This window comes from Phaseolus vulgaris, chromosome 9 (genome assembly GCF_051622355.1).
Source record: "Phaseolus vulgaris cultivar YP4 chromosome 9, ASM5162235v1, whole genome shotgun sequence".
In the NCBI taxonomy this organism is placed as follows: Eukaryota; Viridiplantae; Streptophyta; class Magnoliopsida; order Fabales; family Fabaceae; genus Phaseolus; species Phaseolus vulgaris.
Window position 1 is genome coordinate 13181489 of NC_143506.1, and position 22878 is coordinate 13204366.

The following is a 22878-nucleotide window of genomic DNA, read 5'->3' on the forward strand; positions in this document are numbered from 1 at the left end:
AATCACTCTTACCTTTTTCTTACGTTGACCTCCTATTTATAGGGTTTCTTTAATGGGCTTTCCACCTTATCTTTGGACTTTCTTTCTACACCTTTTTATTATTTACACACCCCATCATGCAGGTTTCTATCTTAATCAGGCCTTATTATAATAATATTTATATTTTGTTTTATTCTTTTATGTATAACCTTTCATCTTTTGGCCTACACCTCTCGATTTTAGCCTACCAGTACAGAAACTATTTCTTTTTGGTTTCTAAATCAGTTACCATTCAATCATTTTCTTGTAGTGGATGGTGGTGTTTTCTCTTTTTGATATTCTTTTTTACTTTGTCATTCATGCAATAATATATATATATATATATATATATATAATAATACATTTTATTTTATTATATTTCCATCATAATTATCATATTATGATATTTCATACTTTATTCTATATATTTTCTTTTCTTTATAAATAAATTTGTTGTACAATTCACTCTATATATAATATTTTTATTATAAAATGTCCTCTAAAATATCTACATGGTTATGTATCTACATACAATCTAAATCAATGAATATAAAATAATTTAAAAATGTATAAATAAATATAACAATAAATTTGTATATGGTTAGATAATATTATTTTTATGATTCTTTTCATGTTTCGATAATATTAAGTAACTCGTATTTTTTCCAAAAGTAATTATTTAACGGTATTGAAATAAATTATTCAATTGTATCGAAAATAATTTAAAATATTTTAATTAACTCAAATCTACACAAAAATACATCATATTTCATTATTTAAATATTTTTAAATACAATGATAAATTTGTAAACTTACATTTTACACTTTTAGAAAAAAATTAAAAAAACCTCACAACAATCGCATCACTCACAAGCTCCAAAAAACTTTCCTTACAAATCTACTCTAACATACCCCAATCCAAACACACTCACAAACTCCAAAAAACTTTCCTTACAAATCTACTCTAACATACCCCAATCCAAACACACTCACTTTCTTCACACTTTCCTTTCAAATCCTCACACATTCACTCCCTTAAATCCTCACACATTCTCTCCCTAATCCAAACACAACCTAAGAGTTCAACCCTCTATGAGGGATCATCATGACAATACATTTGTAAAATTTTATAAATATTTAATCATAATGTTTTACCATTAGAATTGTAAAATAATGGTAAAATCATTTTTAGATTTATTAAATATAATACATGTAATATATTAATGGTTTTTTAATACAAATAAAGTCAATGAAATTTAACATTTCAATATAAATATATTAATAAGGTATTTAATTATATAATAACCAGATAGGGTTGTCAAAGTGGGTCGGTCCAACAAGTTGGTTAGCCAATCCGCCATCATTTAGATAAAATGAGTGAACTTTTTGAATTCGCTAGTCCGTATTGACTTGACCCGTCTAACCCACCAATCTATCATTCTTTTATTTTTTTTATACTTTTAAGCAATAATACCATACTTTTGGAATCAAAATTAGTGATTATTAATATTTTCTATAGAATTTTATTTGTATTTGTTCTAGACAAGAGTATTAGCGATCTCAAATCTAGAACATTCAATTGAGGTCGATTAAACTCCGAGGGGATTCCACTTGCAAAAGATTCTTCGACGTTCAAATCAACAAGAGCATAAAATATAATGAGTATAGTGTAAATATGACTTAAAAGTACTTCATGTGTTGTTTGTATTGTGACTTGTTTACTTTCCCTTATATAGGTAGGGTTCTCCTTCTTCTCCTTGTATCTGGTCTTATTACTGGCTTAGTTTAGTAATAAATGTTGTCTCCTCCTATTTAAGGTTGATTATCCGGGATCTATTGATTTGCGCTGATACGACATTAATTAGGGGTGGCAAAGTGGGTCGACCCGTTGGCTCGCCTCGCATAACCTGTAACCCACGCGGGCCAAGTGCGGGGCGGGTTGGCCCGCATAACTTTAAAATGTATAATTTTTTTTTCTACATTCCATATTTTCTTTGTGTAACCTCATATTTTACCTTCCAAAAATTTTAATAACATCTTACTACGCATGTTTCATGAAAATAATATTATGATACCATTTACCTAATGCATCAAAATAAAAATAAAAATCAATTTTTTTTATTTAAAAAATTATTTTTTTAATAAATATTTCTTATGCGAGCTGGCCCGTTGGCTCGCAGCCAATCCTTATGCGGGCCGGGCTAGAAAAATCAACCCGTAAATTCTATGCGGGGCGGGTCAGCCCGCATTGCCACCCTTAACATTAATGTCTTTAAATATGAAGATCGGTAGGTGGCTCGTTCATATGCAATATCGGATTCTATCCATGATGCTACAAACCCCTAGCATCAAACAAAAACCAATGAACCTAAAATTCAAGTTTATTATGACGATATACAATCAACTTACATGTTTCTTAATATGAGACTCGGTCTATAATAATACAATATTAATTTTTTATATATATCATTTGATTGGTTGGAGAATTATTGATATTTATTTTATTTTGTAAAATATTAATTTTTTTATTATAATAATAAATATTTATTTTATTTTATTATTTTTCACTAAAAAAAAATCTCAATAATTATAATTTAATAAATAAATTTAAATTTAAAAAATTAAAAAATATGGACCAACCATCTATGCACCAATTCATTGGGATAACAATTTCATTGTCTGTAGCCTGTATCTAGGAGTCGGCCCCGCTTGTGACGAATTATTAAAAATATCCAAAATGAGGGAAAAAAAACGTGGAAAATCCAGTCCAATAGCTCCGTATCATGTTCATAAATAGGCAGCCAAAAAGTACATGTTAGTCATCCTCATCCCCATTACAATCGTCGTATTAAAACCCTTCTTTTAAGAAGCTTTTTGCATTTGAAGGGTGATTTTCAACTGAAAAATGGCATCCTGTTTAACGGTATCTCCTCTCTTGGTGCAGCTACAATCTTCATCAAAAATAAGACCCTGCAAGTGGAAGCGCTCCTCCTCCACGCCTCCTTTTGTAACCAAAGCTTCAGCCTCCCGAACGACGTCGTTGCCAGCGTCGGAGCCGGGCAAGCTTCCGATGCGCGAAATCCCGGGAGACTACGGTCTCCCTTTCATCGGACCCATCAATGACCGTCACGACTATTTCTACAACCAAGGGACTGAGCTCTTCTTCGAATCCCGCGTCCAAAAGTACAACTCCACCGTGTTCCGCGCCAACATGCCACCTGGTCCCTTCATCTCCTCCAACTCAAACGTCATCATTCTGCTCGATGCCAAAAGCTTCCCCGTCCTCTTCGACATGACAAAAGTAGAAAAACGTGACCTCTTCACCGGCACCTACATGCCTTCCACCGAACTAACCGGCGGTTACCGAATCCTCTCCTACCTCGACCCCTCCGAAGCCGCTCACGAACAACTCAAACGCCTCATCTTCTTCCTTCTCAAATACCGAAGTAGCCACGTCATTCCCGAGTTCCATTCAACCTACACAAGCCTCTTCCAAACCCTCGCGAAAGAGCTGGCCGACAAAGGAAAAGCTGATTTCGGAAACGCCAATGACCAAGCAGCATTTAACTTCCTGGCTCGCGCGTTTTTTGACACCAACCCTTCCGACACAACCCTTGAAAGCGACGGCCCAACTATAATACAAAAATGGGTTCTGCTCCAGCTTGGCCCAGTTTTGACATTGGGCCTGCCCAAATTCCTGGAAGATCCCATTCTCCACACCTTCAGCCTCCCCCCTTTTCTGGTAAAGAAGGACTACCAGAGGCTCTACGAATTCTTCTACAACTCCTCTGGGTCTGTACTTGACGAAGCGGTGCGTCTTGGTATCTCCAAAGAAGAAGCGTGCCACAACGTGTTATTCGCCACATGCTTTAACTCGTTTGGCGGAATGAAGATTTTGTTCCCCAGCATGCTGAAGTTGATTGCAGGTGCGGGCGTGAAACTTCACGCTCGGCTGGCGGAGGAGGTGAGGGGCGCCGTTAAGGCTAACGGAGGGAAGGTGACGATGGCGGCGTTGGAAATGATGCCGCTGGTGAAGTCGGTGGTGTACGAGGCGCTTCGGATTGAACCGCCGGTGCGGCTGCAGTACGGGAAGGCGAAGAGGGACTTTGTGATCGAGAGCCACGAGAATGCGTTTTCGGTGAAGGAAGGGGAGATGCTATTTGGATATCAGCCGTTTGCGACTAAGGATCCGAAGATATTTGAGAACGCAGAGGAGTTTGTGGCTGATCGTTTCCTGGGCGAGGGAGAGAAGCTGCTGAAATACGTGCTTTGGTCCAATGGTCCTGAGACCGAGAACACGACCCTTGAGAACAAGCAGTGTGCTGGGAAGGATTTTGTCGTACTGTTTTCTCGGCTTCTGGTTGTGGAGCTATTTCTTCGTTATGATACTTTTGAAGTTGAATGGAAAAAATCGGCGTTGGGTGCTTCCGTTACCCTAATCTCCATTAAGAAAGCAAGTTTTTAGGGCTCTTCGTGTTTAGATACTACTCTTACTTTTCGTTTCTTTATCTCTCTCTTTTTTCACAATACCTAGTTGAAAAAGCAGGATTGTACTTGTCATCTAATTATTTAATCTCATTTTTAAAGGTTTCAACATATTACATATTCGTTTTTTATAGTGATCTTTCCTTTTTTTTATTGTAGTAGTGAATGGTGTGAACACTTTGGTTACTACTAGCTCTGAAGAGAGCAAGCTTTTATATATTTATTTTTACTGACTGCACGCACGATGTTTTATCTTTTTTTATGGTAGTTAAGAATGAATGAATTTCTTCTGAACATACATTAGGGTCACGATAATTTGAGGACATCATTTATTAGGTAAATTCAAATTACAACTCCAAAATTATTATTTTATTTTAACATTTTATTTATATTAATTATTATTATTTTAATATAATGAAAAGTAGTTGTAGAAATGAATGTAGGTGAAAGAAAGAGAAAGCTTTGTTAACATTACTGTAGTGATAGGTAAGGTTTTAACCAATTTTGTCAAGAGTTGTTGAGGGTTGTCTAAAAACCTTATCTCTGAAGGCGTACGGTAAAGTTAAGCTATCTCTTACATCATCCAGTTAGAACACAAAGATAAGATTCAAGAAGTTTCATTCTTATCTAGAAAATGCAAGAATGTTGTTTATTTGTTTCTAGAGATGTGAGGAGGAGGAGAAATGGCAGGAAAAAGACTTAGATATTTGGTCTTGGTCCCTAGTGAGCTGAGAAGAAAAAATGGACATGGAATATTAGCAATTCACATCTTTTCTCCTACCTTCTTTATTCACAACAAGTTATAATATTTTTGCTCTGCTTTTGGTTCGTTGTTTGATAAAAAATGGACATGGTTCGTTGTTTGCGAGAGTCATAGTTGATTCATCAAAGTTTTATTTCTGTTTTATCCGGTATCCTGGTTCTTCTTGATGGTTAGTGAGGTCAGTGATATTTTTTCAAGTGCATAATCAATTATGCATGGCTTCGAGACTCTCTTGTTTTGTTGTGTTTCATTCACAGTGGTACATGCGTTTTATGATCGTGATGCACTGGAGCTATAGTAGTGCTATGATGGAGTTCGACGGTGTTGCTATTGTGAAGGTAGAAGAAAGTTTTTTTTATTAAACTAATAATAATAATAAAGTATTTAAAAAGTAATAATAATATAAATTAAATAATAATAATAATAATAAAGTTATCATAATAGTAATAATATATAAACTAAATAAAGAAAATACTAATAAAAATAATATTATTAAAAAATATTTAAAATAATAATAACAATAATAAATTATAATTTAATATTTAATTAAAATTAATTTATAACAATAAGGACAATTTAGTTAATTTATTCAAAATATTGTTTTATACCTTTTTAATTTTACTATATCAATTAAATTATTCACATGCTTTTACAAATTTTTCATTTATTTCTTTGTGTTTTTCACCATTTCTTTCAATATAAATAACTTAGAAAAAAGGAAAAAATAGTAATAAGTAAAGATATTTAAGTTAAGAAAAAGAAAGTGACCTCAATCGTAATAAAATTATAAATTATAATAAGTGTTTATAACAGTTAAAAAAATTATAATAAAAATATTTTACAAAAAATTCAATCGTAATCAATCATGTTTATAATAATTATATTTAGAACAGAATTAATTATAAAGGAATTTTAAAAGAAAAAACTTTGTGCAAAAAGAAAGATGACACACGGAACCAGGAAATCAATCCACCAATCGTAAAAAATTGATGATTGATTGATTCTATTCTTGATTTATTTTAATAATTTATGGATTAGGAATCAGACTAATATATATATATATATATAACGTTTATAATTTATTTGTTAATTATTAATATAGTTTTTCTATTATAATAAATGAACAGTTAAAATAATAAATAATGAATAAAATAAAATAATTTAAAGTTTGATATTTTTAAACACATTTTAATTTATTATTTAAATTTTATTTTAGTTTTAATTTATAATTCTTAAAAAAAATCTTTATATTAAATTATACTTATAACAAATTTCACTCATTTATACATTTTTTTAATCCAAACAATTTTATTTTCTAATTTTTATCTCTTCTCCATTCTTTCAAATGTATCTTACACTAGAGAGAGTATAGTTTTACATGTGTTAAGTTAATCATAGAAGTGTGAATTTTGAATATTGTAGGAATGTAACTATAAACACACAAAAATATTATGCTAAGATAATTTTAAAAAAATAAAATATTAAAATATTAAAAAGAAAAAGAAAAAAATAGATAAGAATTTTAAAAAATTAAAGAAGAATTTAAGCAAAAAGTACATAATCAGTTATGTTATCAGTTATATTTTAATATAAGATATTATTTCTTTAATATAGCTATAGTTTCATTTTTATTATAATAAAATAAATTTATTAATATAAATTTCGATATTTTGTAAATTAATATATTTTAATTTTAAAGTATAACTTTTTATTTTATAAATATATAAAATTTATTTTATTACATTAATCGAATTAGCTATAATCTTTTTATTCATTTTCTTTATTTTTTACTGTCTTTTCTATTTAATTAATATAACCTGTGTTTGTTTTCTTTTTCACTCTTCCTACAATGCATATAAGTTTTTAAAAGATTATGGAAATGTGTAAGGTTATCTATAACAAGGCTGAGCTACAAATCAAAATGCAAGGAAGAAAGAAGTGTCTTGATAAGGTTTGAATGACGCTCTAAACCAGAAAAGTGGGGTACAAAAGATCTCACCTAAGAACCTCTACCACTACTATTTGTTCTAGGATCCCATTTTTTAAACTTAAGGTCCTTTTATTTCAGAAGAGAGAAAGTAAAGACAAGAATTCACTAGGTAAAACACAAAAAAATATTTATATATTTGTAATAACACATAAATGGAGACTAATTTTGAGTATGAAATTACAGATTTGTGAAGAAATATATATATATATATATATATATATATATAATAAATTATTTATAATTTATTTTGGTATCATTTTTTATTTTAAATTTAAATTATTATTTATTTTTATTAAAATAAGATTACATAATTAAATATAATATAATAATATTTAAAAAATAAAAATATTAAATGTTAAATAAATTTATATCAGAAAATATATAATAATTAATAATTGTTATAAATTATAATCAATAATAATATAAATTATATTTTTTAACAAAAAATAAAATTATAAATAATTATATAATTATAAAAAAAATAAAGATAAAAATAATAATGTTATTTAATTTTAAAAAATTGTCAAATATTTATAATTATAAATATTTAAATATTTTTTATTAAATTTTATATCATTTTGTATTTTTTATCAAATATTTCTAATATATTACCCAAAATAATATTTCAATTACTAAAAATAATTATAATTTATAGATAAATAAATTAAATTAATTTTTTAATAATTTTTAATATAAGGTTAGTTTTGTAAACTTACATTTTAATCAATTAAAAAAATATAATTTTAATTATATGCATCACATCATTTACAAACTTTCATAAACTTTCTCTATTTACCTTAATCCAAATAACATAAATTTCTTCTCACTTTCCCTTCAAATCATCTCAAACTCACTCCCTTAAATTCACTCTCTAATCTAAACAAAACATAAATGTACTTGTACTAGTATCTGCATGGGATTTATTAAAAAAATTATAATATTAACAAATAACATAAAATACAATAACAATACACTTTTGTAAAAAATATGTAATTAGTAAAGAATAAAAGTGAATATTAGATATAAGAATAATAATCATAATTACTAAGTATCACTAAAAAAAAATCAATATTATCTACGGATTTGTATCCACTGATCTGAATTTGTAGGTAAATTCAGCATTACTTAGGGATATTATCCGCAAATTCTGAATCCGTAAATAAATTCAACATTACCTACGGATATTACCCACAATTTTTAAATCTGTAAGTAAATTCAGCATTACTTACCAACTATTATCCACGAATATCTATTACCTAAGAACTATCACCCACTAATCTACCTACCAACTATTATCATAATAACTATATACATAATAGTACAAATATTATTATAATATGAATAATTATAAAATCATAATTAATATTCATAAATAATAATAATAAATAATAAAAATCATAACTAATAAAAATCATAACTTTTTAATATTATAAAAATAATAATATTAATATAAATAATATAATTAGTATTATATTAATAATAATATTATTATTAATAGTAATAGTAATATTAATAGTATTAATGATATTAATAATATAACAAAATTAATAATATTAATAATAATGACATTAATAATATAAATACTATTAATAAAAATATTAATAAAATTCATATTATTTATAATATTTAATAATATTAAATACATGAATAATATTATTAATTTTAATTTTATTAATTATATTAATATTGATAATCATACTAATAAGTATAATAAGAATCATAACATGACAATAAAAATGACTAGTGTAATGGTTAAAGTTTTTTTGGATATTCCTTAAGTGACTTGAGTTTGATTTTGACATCCATTTTAGTTTTAACTTTAATTATAATTATCATAATATATATAATAATTGAAAAAAAAAATTCAAATAATAATTAAAATTTTAAAAATAAAGTATATTAAATTACCTATGGTCACATTACCTATGGACTGAAGTTGCGTGGATAATCCGTAGGTAATGTTGATTTATCTACGGATTTTGGTTGTTACCTACGAAATTCTTTTGTAAATAAATTGGATTTTTCTTGTAGTATTGGTGTCTAACTCATTAAGTTGCGTAATGATGTCTATCATGAAAGATTTTATAAAAAAAAAAAACTTAAAAGTTTCCTTGAATTGTATTAATTGATATTTCTTTGGGTTATGTGGCAATGATTCTATGTTTGGACACCCATTTATCATTTCGCCTTGGCTCTGGTGATGGCTTAGAATTGTTCAACGCATTATGTAAGTTGTGTCCATATATCGCACTCCTAAAATGCTTAACAAGTTTGAGAAGTAAGGTAGGTTCTTTGATTCGGTATTTGATTAAAAGGGACTACTAATGGAGACGTAGTCATCAAGATGATTATTATTACGATTCACCTCAGCCTGGGTGTAAGGGTTTCGTTTCTTTTAGATTTTGTTAGAACTAATTTTGAAAAAAAAAAAATATTAGATACAACTAATTTTAGAGATTAAATAATTAATTATTATTTAATTAAATTAAATATTATTTTATAAATTAAAAAACATAATGTTAATAGTTAAAGTAGTTTTTATTATTAATTAAAATTTATAAAATAATTTATAAATTAGTTACGAATTTTACCTATTAATTATTTTATATTTTTGAATTAGATTATATTATAAACTATTTTAGAATTAAAATATTATTAATTAAATCTTAAATAACTAATTAAGATATTAATTTAAAAATTATTTTATTAATAATAAAATTTTCTTTACATATCAATAATTTTATAGTTTCTAAAATAATATCTGATTTAATATTAATTATTTAATAATTTTTTAGTAATATAACGAAAAAAAGTTAATTTTAAGAAAATAAAATAAAGTAAATCATTTATTCATGAAAATTATATTTTAAAAATAAACTCGGAAAGATTAACTTTATTTTAATATTGTCCATCTTCTGAGGTCGTTTGAAAAACATGAATTGTCAAACAAACGCATAAAATTGGAATCACTTTGAAATGTAACGAGTTGCAATGGATACGTTTTGTAAGTTGCGTAACCTGAACTAATTCTTGTCACCCGTCAAAGTAAGGATTTTCACACCAACCACATATGTCCAAGAATCGTAGGTATGCATTATAGGAATATATTTTGTTAAATAACATTTGTTTTCTTAAATGAGATCCTGATGCCTGAATAGTTTTGTTATGAAGTTATACAAATTTAATAGTCAGGTCATTAGAAGCATCAATCTCTTTACTTTAATCTCATTTTTTTCACATAGATTCTTACCCTTTTAGAATACCTTTTAATAAAGAGACTAATTCTTAATGTTTTATTCTCATGAAAGTGAAATAGAAAGAGAAATATAATAAGGAATGAAATATGAATGATAGAAATTGAAGAGGAATATCGTAAGGATCTAGAAAATTATCTTAGAGTAGAAGTGATATATTTTAAATGACATATGAATATTTTATTATTAAAGTGAAAAGAACGTATAAATCGAAAATTCAGTTATTTAGGTCTCATTTTAAAATAATCACCATCTTTCTTGAAATTCCTTTTTCTTTCCTCTCTTTTTTCTTTAAGATTTTAATCTTCTCACTCGTGAGTTTAACGATCAGAATCCACCATTAGACTCCTGGTAACGAGATCTACAAGACTGCTCGATTAGAGCTCTGATAGAGTAAGTTCAATTTTACTCTTCTCTTTGAGTTAAATTTTGAACTTGTAGACATGTCTCGATCTAGGTTTACACATGTAACCCTTTTAGCTTTAAGATTAGTCTTTGTTAGCTCAGAGTCCTAGTGGTGTAGTTAAATTTTTTATCAGGACTTTGTCGTGCAGGTTAAGCTACTCTTAAAGCTTCTGGTAGGTTTGGAACTCTTAATGAGCATTTGCTCAAGTAAAGGTAAGGGAAGCTACTATTATTATTTTCAATAAAACTCTGGGCTAGAAGATCTGGATGTGGGGGTGACGTGGTCACCAGTTCCAAATTTTGTTTGCAGGATTTCTTGTTTTGAGTAGATTGTAATTTGAAAGTGTTGTGATTGAGAATTGATGGTTTGGTTTTAAATGATTTTGATTTATAAATCATATATATGTATAGATTGACAAAATAAATCAATGATTCAATGAGAGTGCTTGTATAATTTTGAGCAGGAACTATCAATGTAATGTGTAAATTTATAAATTTATGAATTGAATGAATTGTTGGTTTAGAATCTAACAGGTATAACAGGTTTATGCAGAATTTTGCTACATATCTCGCTCAAGCGAGAGTATAATGAAAAAAGTAGGTGCTCTCGGATCCCTTCTCGCTCAAGCGAGACCTAGGATGAAATTCTGGATGCTCTTGGATTGAATCTCGCTCAACGATAGAATTTTTGCTTGAAAGAAGCCCATTCTCGCTCAAGATAGAGAAAAAAAATTAATTTTTTTATTTTTTGTTTTTGAAAGCCTAATGTATTATTGCTTATTATTTCAAGTGAAAATTCTAAATCTTATTTTAAAAAAATAATTAAAGGAACTTAGTTTTGTGTTTCAGTGAATTTTGAGATATATTTGAATTGTTCAGAAAAGTTTAAAATATGATATGATTGAATGGTGCATTGATGTTTTACATGAGGTATGGAATGGTGTGAAAGTGTGATCAAAACATAGTATTTTCAGGAAAGGAAATACTGTGTTGAGATTGTTGTTAGGGTGTATTGATATGTCAGACCCGCAATGAAACATCCTGACTCTACACTAATATAATGGAATCACATAGATGAAGTTGGTGAGAGTCGATGGAGGTTCATATGACTTTGTTTGCGGTTTGAAATATAATATGATCTTTCAAGTCATATGAATTTACCCTGTCATACGAGATGATGAGATATTGAGATGTTATTCGCATGGCTGTGTAGATTCATAGCGAGTAGTATGACAGGTGCAGGTCTTAGAATTTTAATTTCAATACATGAGTTTTCTGGAAGTAGAGTCACGTGTATATGTGTTGTGAGTCAGTAGAAGTTTGATATGAGAAAGATGAATTGTGAATTTTTTTGATAGACACTCGATGGTTATGTGAAATGTTTGAGAATTGATGACTTTATGTGAATGTTTAAAGTTATAGTTATATTAGAAGTTTTTTAAAAATAGCTAGTTTACCATTTACTTTGTTTTGTGGTTTGTTTTATTCAATATGTGATGATTATGTTATTTTACACGGGAGCATATGAGATTGTAGGTGATAAAACTCCCCCGTGAGTAACCAGATGATGAAATATTTTTCTTTTGAATGTTTTGTTTCTAATACTTTTGTGTATATATTAAATCCCTATGAAAAATGATTTTTTTTAATACAATTATGAGATAGTTATATATTCAAATGTTAATTATATATTATTTGTTTTATTTTTATTTCATTATATATCAGTAAAAATTAGGATGTTACAAATATAATAGAAAAGATAATTTTTTTGGATGGATAAAAATGAGATTGGAAAGAATGAAAAATTGATTCCCAATTACTATCCAAATTGGATAGTAAAGCAAATAAATTATATAAAAATATTTTATAATAGTTACAAATGTAATTTTTTAAAAATAATTTTTTTTATAACGTAACCTTATTAGTTTTTAAATTATGTCATGATTTTCTAAAAAAAAACAAAAAAAAAAACAGACCACTTCTCTCCTAATAAATTACTTTAGGCACTTTTTTGGGTCCAACAAAAAATACTTCTCTATATTCTACTTTCTACACCCAACATTTTTAACCTGTACCCAACAAACTTTTCAAATTCCGAAAATACTAAATAAAAATTTGAAATTGAAAATAATACATTCTAAGAAAAATGAAAATTTGAAAAAAAAAATCAAATTTCATTCCAGATAAAAAAATGTAGATCCAGAAAAGGAGATTCGAAATGTATTTTTATATGTACTATTTTTTTTAAGGGCCTTTTCATTTTTTCTCTAAAATTGGGTATCACTGTGCAGGAAGCAATTGCCCTTCTGAAAACGTGGTTAGGGTTTTAAGTTCTTAATTACAATGGTATATTTGTTAAATACTTTTCGAATGATTTATCAAATAGTTTTTAATTCGATTTGACATTATGGAACTATACTTAGATGATTATTTATCATTTTCTAAATATATTGAATAATAATCTATAACTTTTTAAATATTTTATATTTAGAAATTAATGTTCAATTTTTTTACTCAATATTATATAATACATTTTTAAAATCAAATTTAGTCAAGCAAGATGTATCCTAGATCAGAACATTTTAAAAACAGTAGTCTCCAGTACAAAAGTGTCTGTCTTGTCTCATTATTAGGTATTCCTCCTCTCTTCATTTTCTGTATCATTTCCCTTCTTTTCTATTTGACTTGTTCCTAACCTTTTTTCAATATTAAATATGTGACTAAATTCATGAGATTCTCCCCTCCCCTCTCAAATAAAAACAAGATTCATCATTTTTTTATTTTCAGGAACCAATATCAAAATCGCTCACTACATTATTGGCCTCCTTATTATTTTTATTTCTATAAATATATATTTCTATTGAGTGAGGCAATTAGTTTTAAGCAAATTTAAATTTTTAAAATTTGCTTATCCAACAACTTTTAACTTGTCTACAAGAAAAATTAAAAATGAATATTAACAACCAATTTTTATTTTTCTGAAGTTTTTAATCTGAATTTTAATTTTTAACTACTTTTTAAGTAAAGAAAAGAGAGATTTAGATCAAACGTAACTTTGTTTGATGTTGCTTCCCATTCTTCAAAATACTAGGCAACTTAAACTCATAATTTGAAATAATTAAAAATAAAAGAAAAACAGGACTTCCTTAAACATTTTTAGTAAGAAACCAAAAATAGAATTTATTTTTATTTATATGTTTTCTTGCCAATATTTTTAAGGCATTTTTTACGTAAAAAAACAGAAAAGGAGAACAAAAATATTGAAAAGACAATTTTTTTATTTCATTCGCATTCTTAAAAAAAATCATCCTTTTTTTGTTTTTACTCACAATTAAAAGGGCATTATAATTTTTTTTACAAGCATTTGACCATTAGAAAGGAGACAACTAATTTGTTATCTTGCCCAAAAAATTTCAGTTTTTATTTGCATACAGGCATATTATATAATAGATGTATAAAGGGTGTCACAATATATAAGTAATGAAGTGGTATCAACTGTGATGAAAGAAGTTCTTATGAAGAGTTCACACCAGCAAATGCTTTGTACACATAAGGTCTGTATCTCCTGCCAAAGACTCGAGGTAATTCAAGGGTACACAGGAAGAAGTGTAGACTTCGATTAGGCTAGACTTTGGGTTATAAGCTATAAAGTGAAGCTCGGACACTCCTCTTAAATGGCGTGTCAATGTTCGACACTCGTATGACACTTGTAGGATACGTATAGGTGAAGTGTCCAATATTCAAAAAGTATTTATTATATTTATGACAATTCTAGTACAGTTTTAACACAATTTTAAAAAGGAAAAATACATTAATTTTTTAAAAATTCAAACTTTATTGTATAAATTGTTATTATGATTATAAAAATAAGAAGCAAATCCTAGTGAACCAGTCATGAAAAAACATAAAATAATCTGGAATATACTTGTGCACATAAATCTTTATTGTCAATTTATATAATTCATAATTATATAATATATAGATCCGTGTTCCCGTGTCCTACATTTTAGAGATTTTACGTATCTTCATGTCCGTGTCCGTGTCGTATCAGTGTTTGTATCAGTATCTGTGCTACATAAGTTATAGGTTGTGGTATTTCCAAATTAGGAGTCGAGTTAGATATTGGAGGTCTAAACAAAAATGTTTTTTTTATCTCCACTCTACGTCCCAATAAATATTAATATTTTAATTATTTATAATTTTTTAATTTTAAAAATTATTTTAATATTTTGATTTCGTTTATATTTTTATAAATATTTTTTTATAAATATTAATATTTTGTTGTGTAGAATTTGGTTATTTTTTTCATAAACTGTACTTCTCTTAAAATATCATTTCATAACGCAAAGGATTTTATCCCCGGCAAAAAACCACGTCCTTCCCACCTTAGTGAGACATGAATTCATGATTGTTTATCTTTGTTTGTCTCCTTTGAGGTAATTCTAAAATGATTTACAGGCAAAATATTCGATGATATAAAGAACTATATATCTTGGCTCAATCAAATGACTTGCTTGGAAAACTATTTGATGAAGGAGAACTCTGTTCACTCAACCATAACTCTTGGTCTTGAACCGAGACTGGTGAATTACTATTAGGCCTTTGTAATGATTTTATAGGCTTGGTTTGGAACTTAGGGTACCCTTTTCCCTTTTCTCCATCGTTTTTTGTTGTGTTTTTTGTGGTACTTAGTGGTTTCTCACTTTCATTGGAGGAGGAAGAGCAAGAGGATAACTCAGTCGAGGTTGCACAATTGTTGTCTCCCAATGTTGTCCATTTACTCAACCTAAGTTGCTCCAACTCACAAGCCACTTCCGTCATCGAAGGCCTCATGTCCCTATGGAATGCTAGGCATCTAAATGCCAACTCAGCCACCTTGTGTATGGAGGAAAGGGTCCAAGCGTCACTTCTTGCTTTGGGTTCAAGGAATGGATCTATAATCTCATTCAAAAGCCCTTTTCCAATCCTATCTGCGGCAAGAGAAGCCAAGTTCACTTCATTATGCGGACGTGAAAAGTCTACCACTTTTAGCCCCGTTATGATCTCAACAAGAACAACACCAAAACTATAAACATCGCTCTTGTCAGAGAGGTGAAAATCTTGATGGTATTGTGGATCCACGTAGCCAGGAGTTCCCTGTGGGGCAGTTGAAATGTGCGATATTTCGGTCATTGCAAGTCTAGAAAGACCAAAGTCTGCCACTTTTGACCTGAAAATATATACCAATGAACTCGAGTTAATATAATTAAACACTTCAGTGATATGAAATCAACGTTTTAATTTATAAAGAAAAATTAATGACACCCCATCATTGAATGCATAGATTAGTTAGGATCTTGGTGGTCGAGAATTATGTATATGATGTAACAAGAAAAGAGAGACAGAAAGAGAAGGAAAGAAATAAGAGGTGTTAACAAGGTGTTAGTACAGTAACAAACGTTCATATGTGATTACTCGCACCTGAAATTGTGGTCCAAAAGTATGTTGCTGGATTTGATGTCTCTGTGGTAAATGGGGGGACTAATGGCTGAATGAAGATGCGCGATGGCTTGTGCTGTTTCAGTGGCAATCGTGAGACGAGCTGACCAAGGAAGACCTTGCCCTCTCTCCTTCTGCAAATGCTGACTCAGTGTTCCATTGGGCATGAACTCGTACACCAGGATTTGTTCTCCGTATTCAATGGAGCAACCCAACAAGCGAACTAAGTTGGTGTGGCTCACAGAGGAAAGGAGCTTGATCTCGTTCATTACCTGCTCAATACTGTCAGTGTCCCTGTGTTTTAGTCTTTTGATGGCAACCCATTCATCGGTGTACAGTTTCCCAGCATAGACCGTGCCGTACGCCCCAGTTCCCAACCGTTGTTTCTCTGAGAAACTATTCGTGGCTCTCTCAATGTCTTTGTAGGGATAGATAGGAACACCATTGTTGCCGGTGGCTTCGGTTAATCGTCTTTTCGTGCTTTTTGTGACTCTCAATTTGGAGCGACGGCGGCAGAAACAAAATAGTGAACCCGCAGTAACAATCAGTAAAACGCCAATAACAAACCCTGCAAAATGTTTCGGTCAATGATTAAGTATTAGTTAACTTGATCATGGTTCCAAATCCTAAACGTTTTCGAAACATGAAATAAGCTCAGGTTACCTCCGATTAAGACAATGAATCTCGTTGTTCCTCCACATCGGCCAGATAAGTACTTGGCTGGGTTGCATAACGACGCTGTTTAAATACACCCAAGTTCACATGAAACGATCAGATGACTGAACATAGAAAATAGACTTTTGATTTCAGCTAGGTAAATGAAAGTGTGTTTGTATTCAAAACTGTTCAATGTTTGTTCCCGAAATGCGAAATCCTAAGGATTCACCCAAAATCCTCTAACCGCTCAAGGTTTGTTCTTTAGTTAATTTCGTTTAACACCAACCAGCATCAACATGATAGCTAAAGGGATTTCTTCCCCCAAGAATGTCTCATACATTATACAAAAAATATCTTTTTGACATCGTATGTCATCATATTTAATTACCATGATATTAGAACCAAGCATGTACAACGTTTAAAAAAAATTGATGAACAACTTTTAGTAGAAAAAATTGGATACTTCAAATAAGAGACTTCAAATCAACCAAATAATGGGATATGTATATAGAAAGAGATAGGAAGAGAAGAAAAACATAGAAAATATGATAAGAAAATAGAATAAAATAAATGACATATAAAGAGAATGTACAGAAAATTAAGAGTGATTAGGTTTCCAGCTTTATACATTTATCTTGATCGCGCAAGATTTCCGGCTCAATAATTGGCAAGTCTATGTCTGGCGTGTTAATGTCAAACCTCAAACCCAGACTTAAAGGTTAAAGACGGCTGTCTGTTTCTTCCTCTTTATTCTCTACTTATAATTTTTTTAAAAAATAAAAAGAAACATTAGAGTAATAAAAATTTAAAAACTTTAATTGTAAGTCATTCCTTGTTGCTCTTACTTTTATTATTTTTTACACATATTTTATTGTTATCATTAATTCATGACTTGTCGAACTACAATCACGCGGCGAGAATATCGGAAAATTTAAACAATCATAGTCGGAACGATTCAGTCCCTGCGGAATAAGTTTGAAGAATAAAATCCCTTCAAGTTACAATAATAATTAAAATTATGATAAAATTTAAATATAGGTGTACTATATTTATAAATAACTATTAACTTTTAACTTACGGTTTTATATATATATATATATATATATATATAATATAATATGATCTTAAATTTATGAATAACTTCAAAATTTTATTTTTAGTTTTTTCAGCACAAGTATTTAAGATTAATTTTAAAAAAAAATTGATTATTTTTTATCGACAAAGAAAACACTCAAAAAAAATCATTTCTTATAGTATTTCCTGTTTTGTTCTTTTTTTTTACTTATTAGATTAAAATATAAATATTTGTTTATATTTTAATGCATTAAATTAAATATATTTAACTTTTTATGCATTCTGTATAAACTATTAAGAAAATGTAGTATTATTCTAAATTTAAGCCTCTTTCTTTCTAGAAAAAACAATATTACTCCGCAATAAGTTATTAATTATAAACTTTTACATTCACCCTTTAAAATAAAATTATAAAATATTCATTAGATCATCTGAATTTTGTGCATTGGACAGTATTGATTGAATGGAGAACATTCAAAGAAACTATTTTCCTTTATTAAAATGCACTACTACTATTTAGGCAGGCGAGTAATTGAAAAGTACAAATAATCTATTAAAAAGACAGATTTTTAGGTGAAATTTCCTTTTCATGTGGCGTGGGATTCTTCCAATTTTCCCAAGAAGGAAATGTAGAAGGTAGGAAAGTCTCATAAAATATAAGTAATTTACATAAATTGTATTATTATATATTAAAATATAATTTATAATTTATACCGTGTTACATTATTATTAAAAAGTCATTTTTAATTTAATTTTAATAAAAATTAAAATATAAATAACTTCCAATTTTACATTTTATTAATTTAACATAATGATATTTATTATTCTAAGAGATCAAATAATGTTTTTTATCATTAAAACTTTTAGAAAAATGGACTACTGGCTAATTGATTAGTATGGTTGACTTAAACTCCCGTAATCATAGCTGCTCCAATAAATTAAGTGACACGCATGTTTCAGCTCCACTATTTCTTTCCTCTTTTCTTTATATAAAGCAAGGTCCTACTTCCTTTAAAGTCTATCTTTATCAGGGTAATCTCGTCATTAATAATTTACAGTTATTGTCTTAATTCATGACTTTTGTCATACTAAAATTTTATTATTTGTTCTATTGTTGTACCGAAACCCACACTTCAAATTCTTCCGTTATCACCCATGTGACATTATACCAACTCAAAATAGAATGTAAAAATCATAGTTTTATTTTAGTATTTCTATATTATAGATACAGTAGTATAAAATTGTATTTTTGTTAAAAAAAATTATATATATATAGAGATAGAGCACAATAAAACTACCAGAAATTTATTTCAAAACATGTTTTTTTATACATAAAAAGAAGTCTTTTTCACCATGGAGTTATTTCCAGCAAACAGAAACGGGAGTCCGTGATCGCTTTATGTATGTCAGCATAAGATTAAAGAGCAGAAACGAATTTAAAGGTTGTGAAAAAATTCAAAGGAGACGAAGAAAAAGTTAGCTAAAATTAAACCTTTGTCCTATGCATTGTTTCTTTATTGGAGGTGAATCATTAACTTAAGTTATCAAGAATGCCTCGCTAAATGTTTTCAATTTTGAACATGCGCCGTCTTACGAAGAGGACGACTACAGAGCAAAAGGATGAATCATGAATATCTAATCTAACGGATTAATCTATAGTAGAAGCTGAACGAACAAGCTAAAAGGGAATCATGGGCCAAAAAAATTAAGGATGCAAAAACAAAATACAGAAAACAGAACTAACCTTTCCGGCAACCTGCTCCGGCCAAAAACCCGTCGCCGACAAAGCCTTCGCGACAGTTACAGCGAAAACCAGGCTTTCCGTCAACCGGGGATTTAAGCGTGGTACAATTGGCGTCATCAGAACAGAGACATCGATCTCCCTGGACCCACCATCCGAGTTCGATTGTATTTACGTCCAAAGACAGAGGCTCACCCGAGACGTTTTTAACATCTGGTGATGAAAGAGACGACATAAAGTACTTGCACCCGATAGGATCCAATTTTCGGCGATCCACGAAACCTCTCGTTTCGTTCTCGAAGTAGCAAGTCAAATTGTCCGCTCCTGTGCTGCTGCACCCCACGGATTCGAAGTGCGTCCGAACCAGACTCCCCGGTATGGAGCAGGGCAAGGGCGTTCCAGTACAGTTATCTAACAGAATCACGTTTCGCCAAGTGGGCGCGTATTTGTGGCTGAAGAGTTGGCCAAAACTATCGATTGGACGACTGCACCGAGCTTCGATGTTGACGATTATGTTGTATATGCTCACTTTTTGGATGGGGAATTCTCCGACGGAGGCTCTGCCGCCGCTGCAGTTCAAACGGATTCTGCATCCGGAGGAGAATCCGAAAGGGTAAGGGAAGGGATCGGAGGAACCGCATGTTTGGCGGCACTGGCGGTTCTGTAGTTGGGCAGTGGTTAATGGAATGAAAAGTATTAGTTCAGCCACTACTAAGGTGAACAAGAAAAGCGTGTGTTTTTGCTTAGTGATCATAGCAAAAATAAACATAAAGATAGGGTATTTTTCATTTGGGAAAAGTGGAAAAAAAGATAGAAAATAGACCAGTTTTTGTGGTTGGTCGGAGGAGTGTGGGGTGGGATGAGAAATATGTATTTGATGGATGATGAGGAAGGTATAGTAGATGTGATTTTGTAGATAGGAATGGGTGTTTTTTGATTGAAAAAACTCAAGAATTGGCTTAGGAGAGACTTGACTAAAGAGGGTGGGAGGAGTTTGTTGTTTCCACGCCTACCTTTCTATCTATCTATCAGTGTCTTCTGTTCACACTCCTAAGCTGCCATGTTGTTTATTGAATGGCATAAAATAATGAAGAGAGATGGAAAAGGAAGGAGTGTAATAATGATGACATAAAATATTGTAACAAACCGTTTCTAACATGTTTTGAATAATGTGGATGGGTTCTGAACTGCTGCTTCACCTTGCTCACGGGTGGTCAAGTCAACGTTTCAGATGGGGCAACGGATCGAACAATGAGTGTACGGGATGATGAAAGAAGGAAAATTGTGCAACAAAATTGGTTTATTGCCTCCTACCGTAATATACAAATGAATTTCCTTTCAATTATTTTATATTGTTTCCGTAGGTTATGGTCTATAAGAGTGTAATTAATTCAGACTGTAAAAGCTTATTGTAATATTATTTTCTTATGTTATGCAAGATAAGGAAGGAAGAGAAGAGAAAGCTCATGAAGATGGAAGAATGGTTGGATGAACACGCCACTTAGAGGATGGAGACTCCAAGATGAGTGTGCTATGCCGCCACTTGAGGTAACCATGAACTCTCAAGATAAGACTAAGTGAGGAAGGCACAAAGCTCTCCAATTCTCTCTCAAATTGAATAGAGTTTCTCTAATTCAAAATTCAAATCTGAAAAATACAAAGGCAACACCTTAATTTATAGCCTAGAGGTGCTGAAATGCAAAGCTAATTAAATTCAAAAATCCCCCCCAAATTACATGAAAGTGGCTCCAATCCTAGAGCATGAGGAAGGTGTGACCTCCTCTCTTAGTTTGACACCTCCCTATTACATCTACACCTCCCTACTAAACGCACACCCCCCTAAGACTCCTAAACTAAAGACCTAAAGATGCTTTTACAAAAGAGGTTTCTTATGTTTCCCTCTAAACACCTTCAAACAAAGAAATTACAAAAAGAGAAAACAAACGTCCATTATCTCCTAAAGCCTTGAACATGCTCCTTGGAAGCCTTTGAGGTGGGCTTTGAACTCCATGAGCGTCCTCCATTTGAGCCTCAACCTCTTCTTGCTCTTGATGATTGACCTCCATATCCACTTGAGCTTAATCTCCATCAGAAATCATTTTGTATTGTTGTTAAAATGAACTTTGTCCATGTTTTAATGTGGTTTCATTGCCTTGTCAACTTTGACCTTGTAATACTTGTGTTTTATTTTTTTATGGCTTTGTTAATTATGTCAAAAATTTATGTTTGGATTTTTATTAACATAATATTTCAACTTTTCACTTAGGTTTTTGTTTATTTACTCAAATTGAAAAGCGAACAAACTATACGTTTATTTTTATTCAATTGTAAGGAGAGAAAAGCGAATACTTGCAGGAGAAGAGTAAAAATAGTCATCGATGTGCAATCAAGAAATGCAAAAAAATTATATAATATTACCTAAAAGTCAAAACTACCATTAACTTTTCATACATATAAAATAACACTTTATATATATTACAAATAGTAATAATAATAAATTATAAAAAAAATAATAAATATAAATATAAATTACATATTTAATAATATTAAAATTAATTTATTAAATAAAAATAAAAAAAAATAATTTTAATTTGATTTTATGAAAATATTTTTTTAATGTATTTATAATAAAAATAAAATCATTCAATAAAAAAATATTTTTTTTACATTAAATATTTTTAAAAATAAGGGTAAATTTATAAACTTACATCTTACACATTTTTTAAAATTTTCTTACAATCATCATATCACTCACAAATTTCAATAAACTTTCATCACAAATTTACTTTAACATACCTTAATCCAAACAACCTCACTTTCTTTACACTTTCCTCTCAAATCACTTTAAATTCACTCCCTCAAATTTTCTCCTCAATCCAAACACAGCCTTAACCATTTATTAGTTAGTATATCAACTTTGAATTGTCTACTACAACTGTATATGTCCTTAATTTTTCTTAGTCGTTAACAATTGGTTGATGATAAGTGTCCACAATACGCAAATCACTCACTT

At 29.7% G+C, this 22878-nt stretch overlaps 2 protein-coding genes across 2 annotated transcripts; one reads left to right on the forward strand and one right to left on the reverse strand.

Annotated features, from left to right (window-relative positions):
- The first annotated feature begins 2776 nt into the window (after positions 1-2776).
- LOC137820975 (allene oxide synthase 1, chloroplastic) lies at positions 2777-4614 on the forward strand. The gene has a single exon (XM_068625339.2). The coding sequence runs from the start codon at positions 2924-2926 to the stop codon at positions 4481-4483; it is 1560 nt and encodes a 519-aa protein (XP_068481440.2). The 5' UTR covers positions 2777-2923; the 3' UTR covers positions 4484-4614.
- Positions 4615-15366: 10752 nt separating this feature from the next.
- On the reverse strand, positions 15367-21180 carry LOC137821444 (wall-associated receptor kinase-like 14). The gene is made up of 4 exons (XM_068626039.2): positions 19869-21180; positions 17057-17131; positions 16376-16961; positions 15367-16124 (listed from the first exon to the last, which is right to left on the reverse strand). Exons 1-4 carry the CDS (start codon positions 20632-20634, stop codon positions 15413-15415), a joined length of 2139 nt encoding a protein of 712 aa, XP_068482140.2. The 5' UTR covers positions 20635-21180; the 3' UTR covers positions 15367-15412.
- Positions 21181-22878: the final 1698 nt, after the last annotated feature.

Excerpts from the sequence above, each read along its gene's own strand:
- LOC137820975 (XM_068625339.2), top strand. The coding sequence starts at position 2,924 with ATGGCATCCTGTTTAACGGTATCTCCTCTCTTGGTGCAGCTACAATCT.
- LOC137821444 (XM_068626039.2), bottom strand. The coding sequence starts at position 20,634 with ATGTTTATTTTTGCTATGATCACTAAGCAAAAACACACGCTTTTCTTG. Across the intron at positions 17,132-19,868 it reads CGGAGCAGGTTGCCGGAAAG|CGTCGTTATGCAACCCAGCC; the intron begins GTTAGTTCTGTT and ends GTATTTAAACAG. Across the intron at positions 16,125-16,375 it reads CTTTTGGACCACAATTTCAG|GTCAAAAGTGGCAGACTTTG; the intron begins GTGCGAGTAATC and ends ATATATTTTCAG.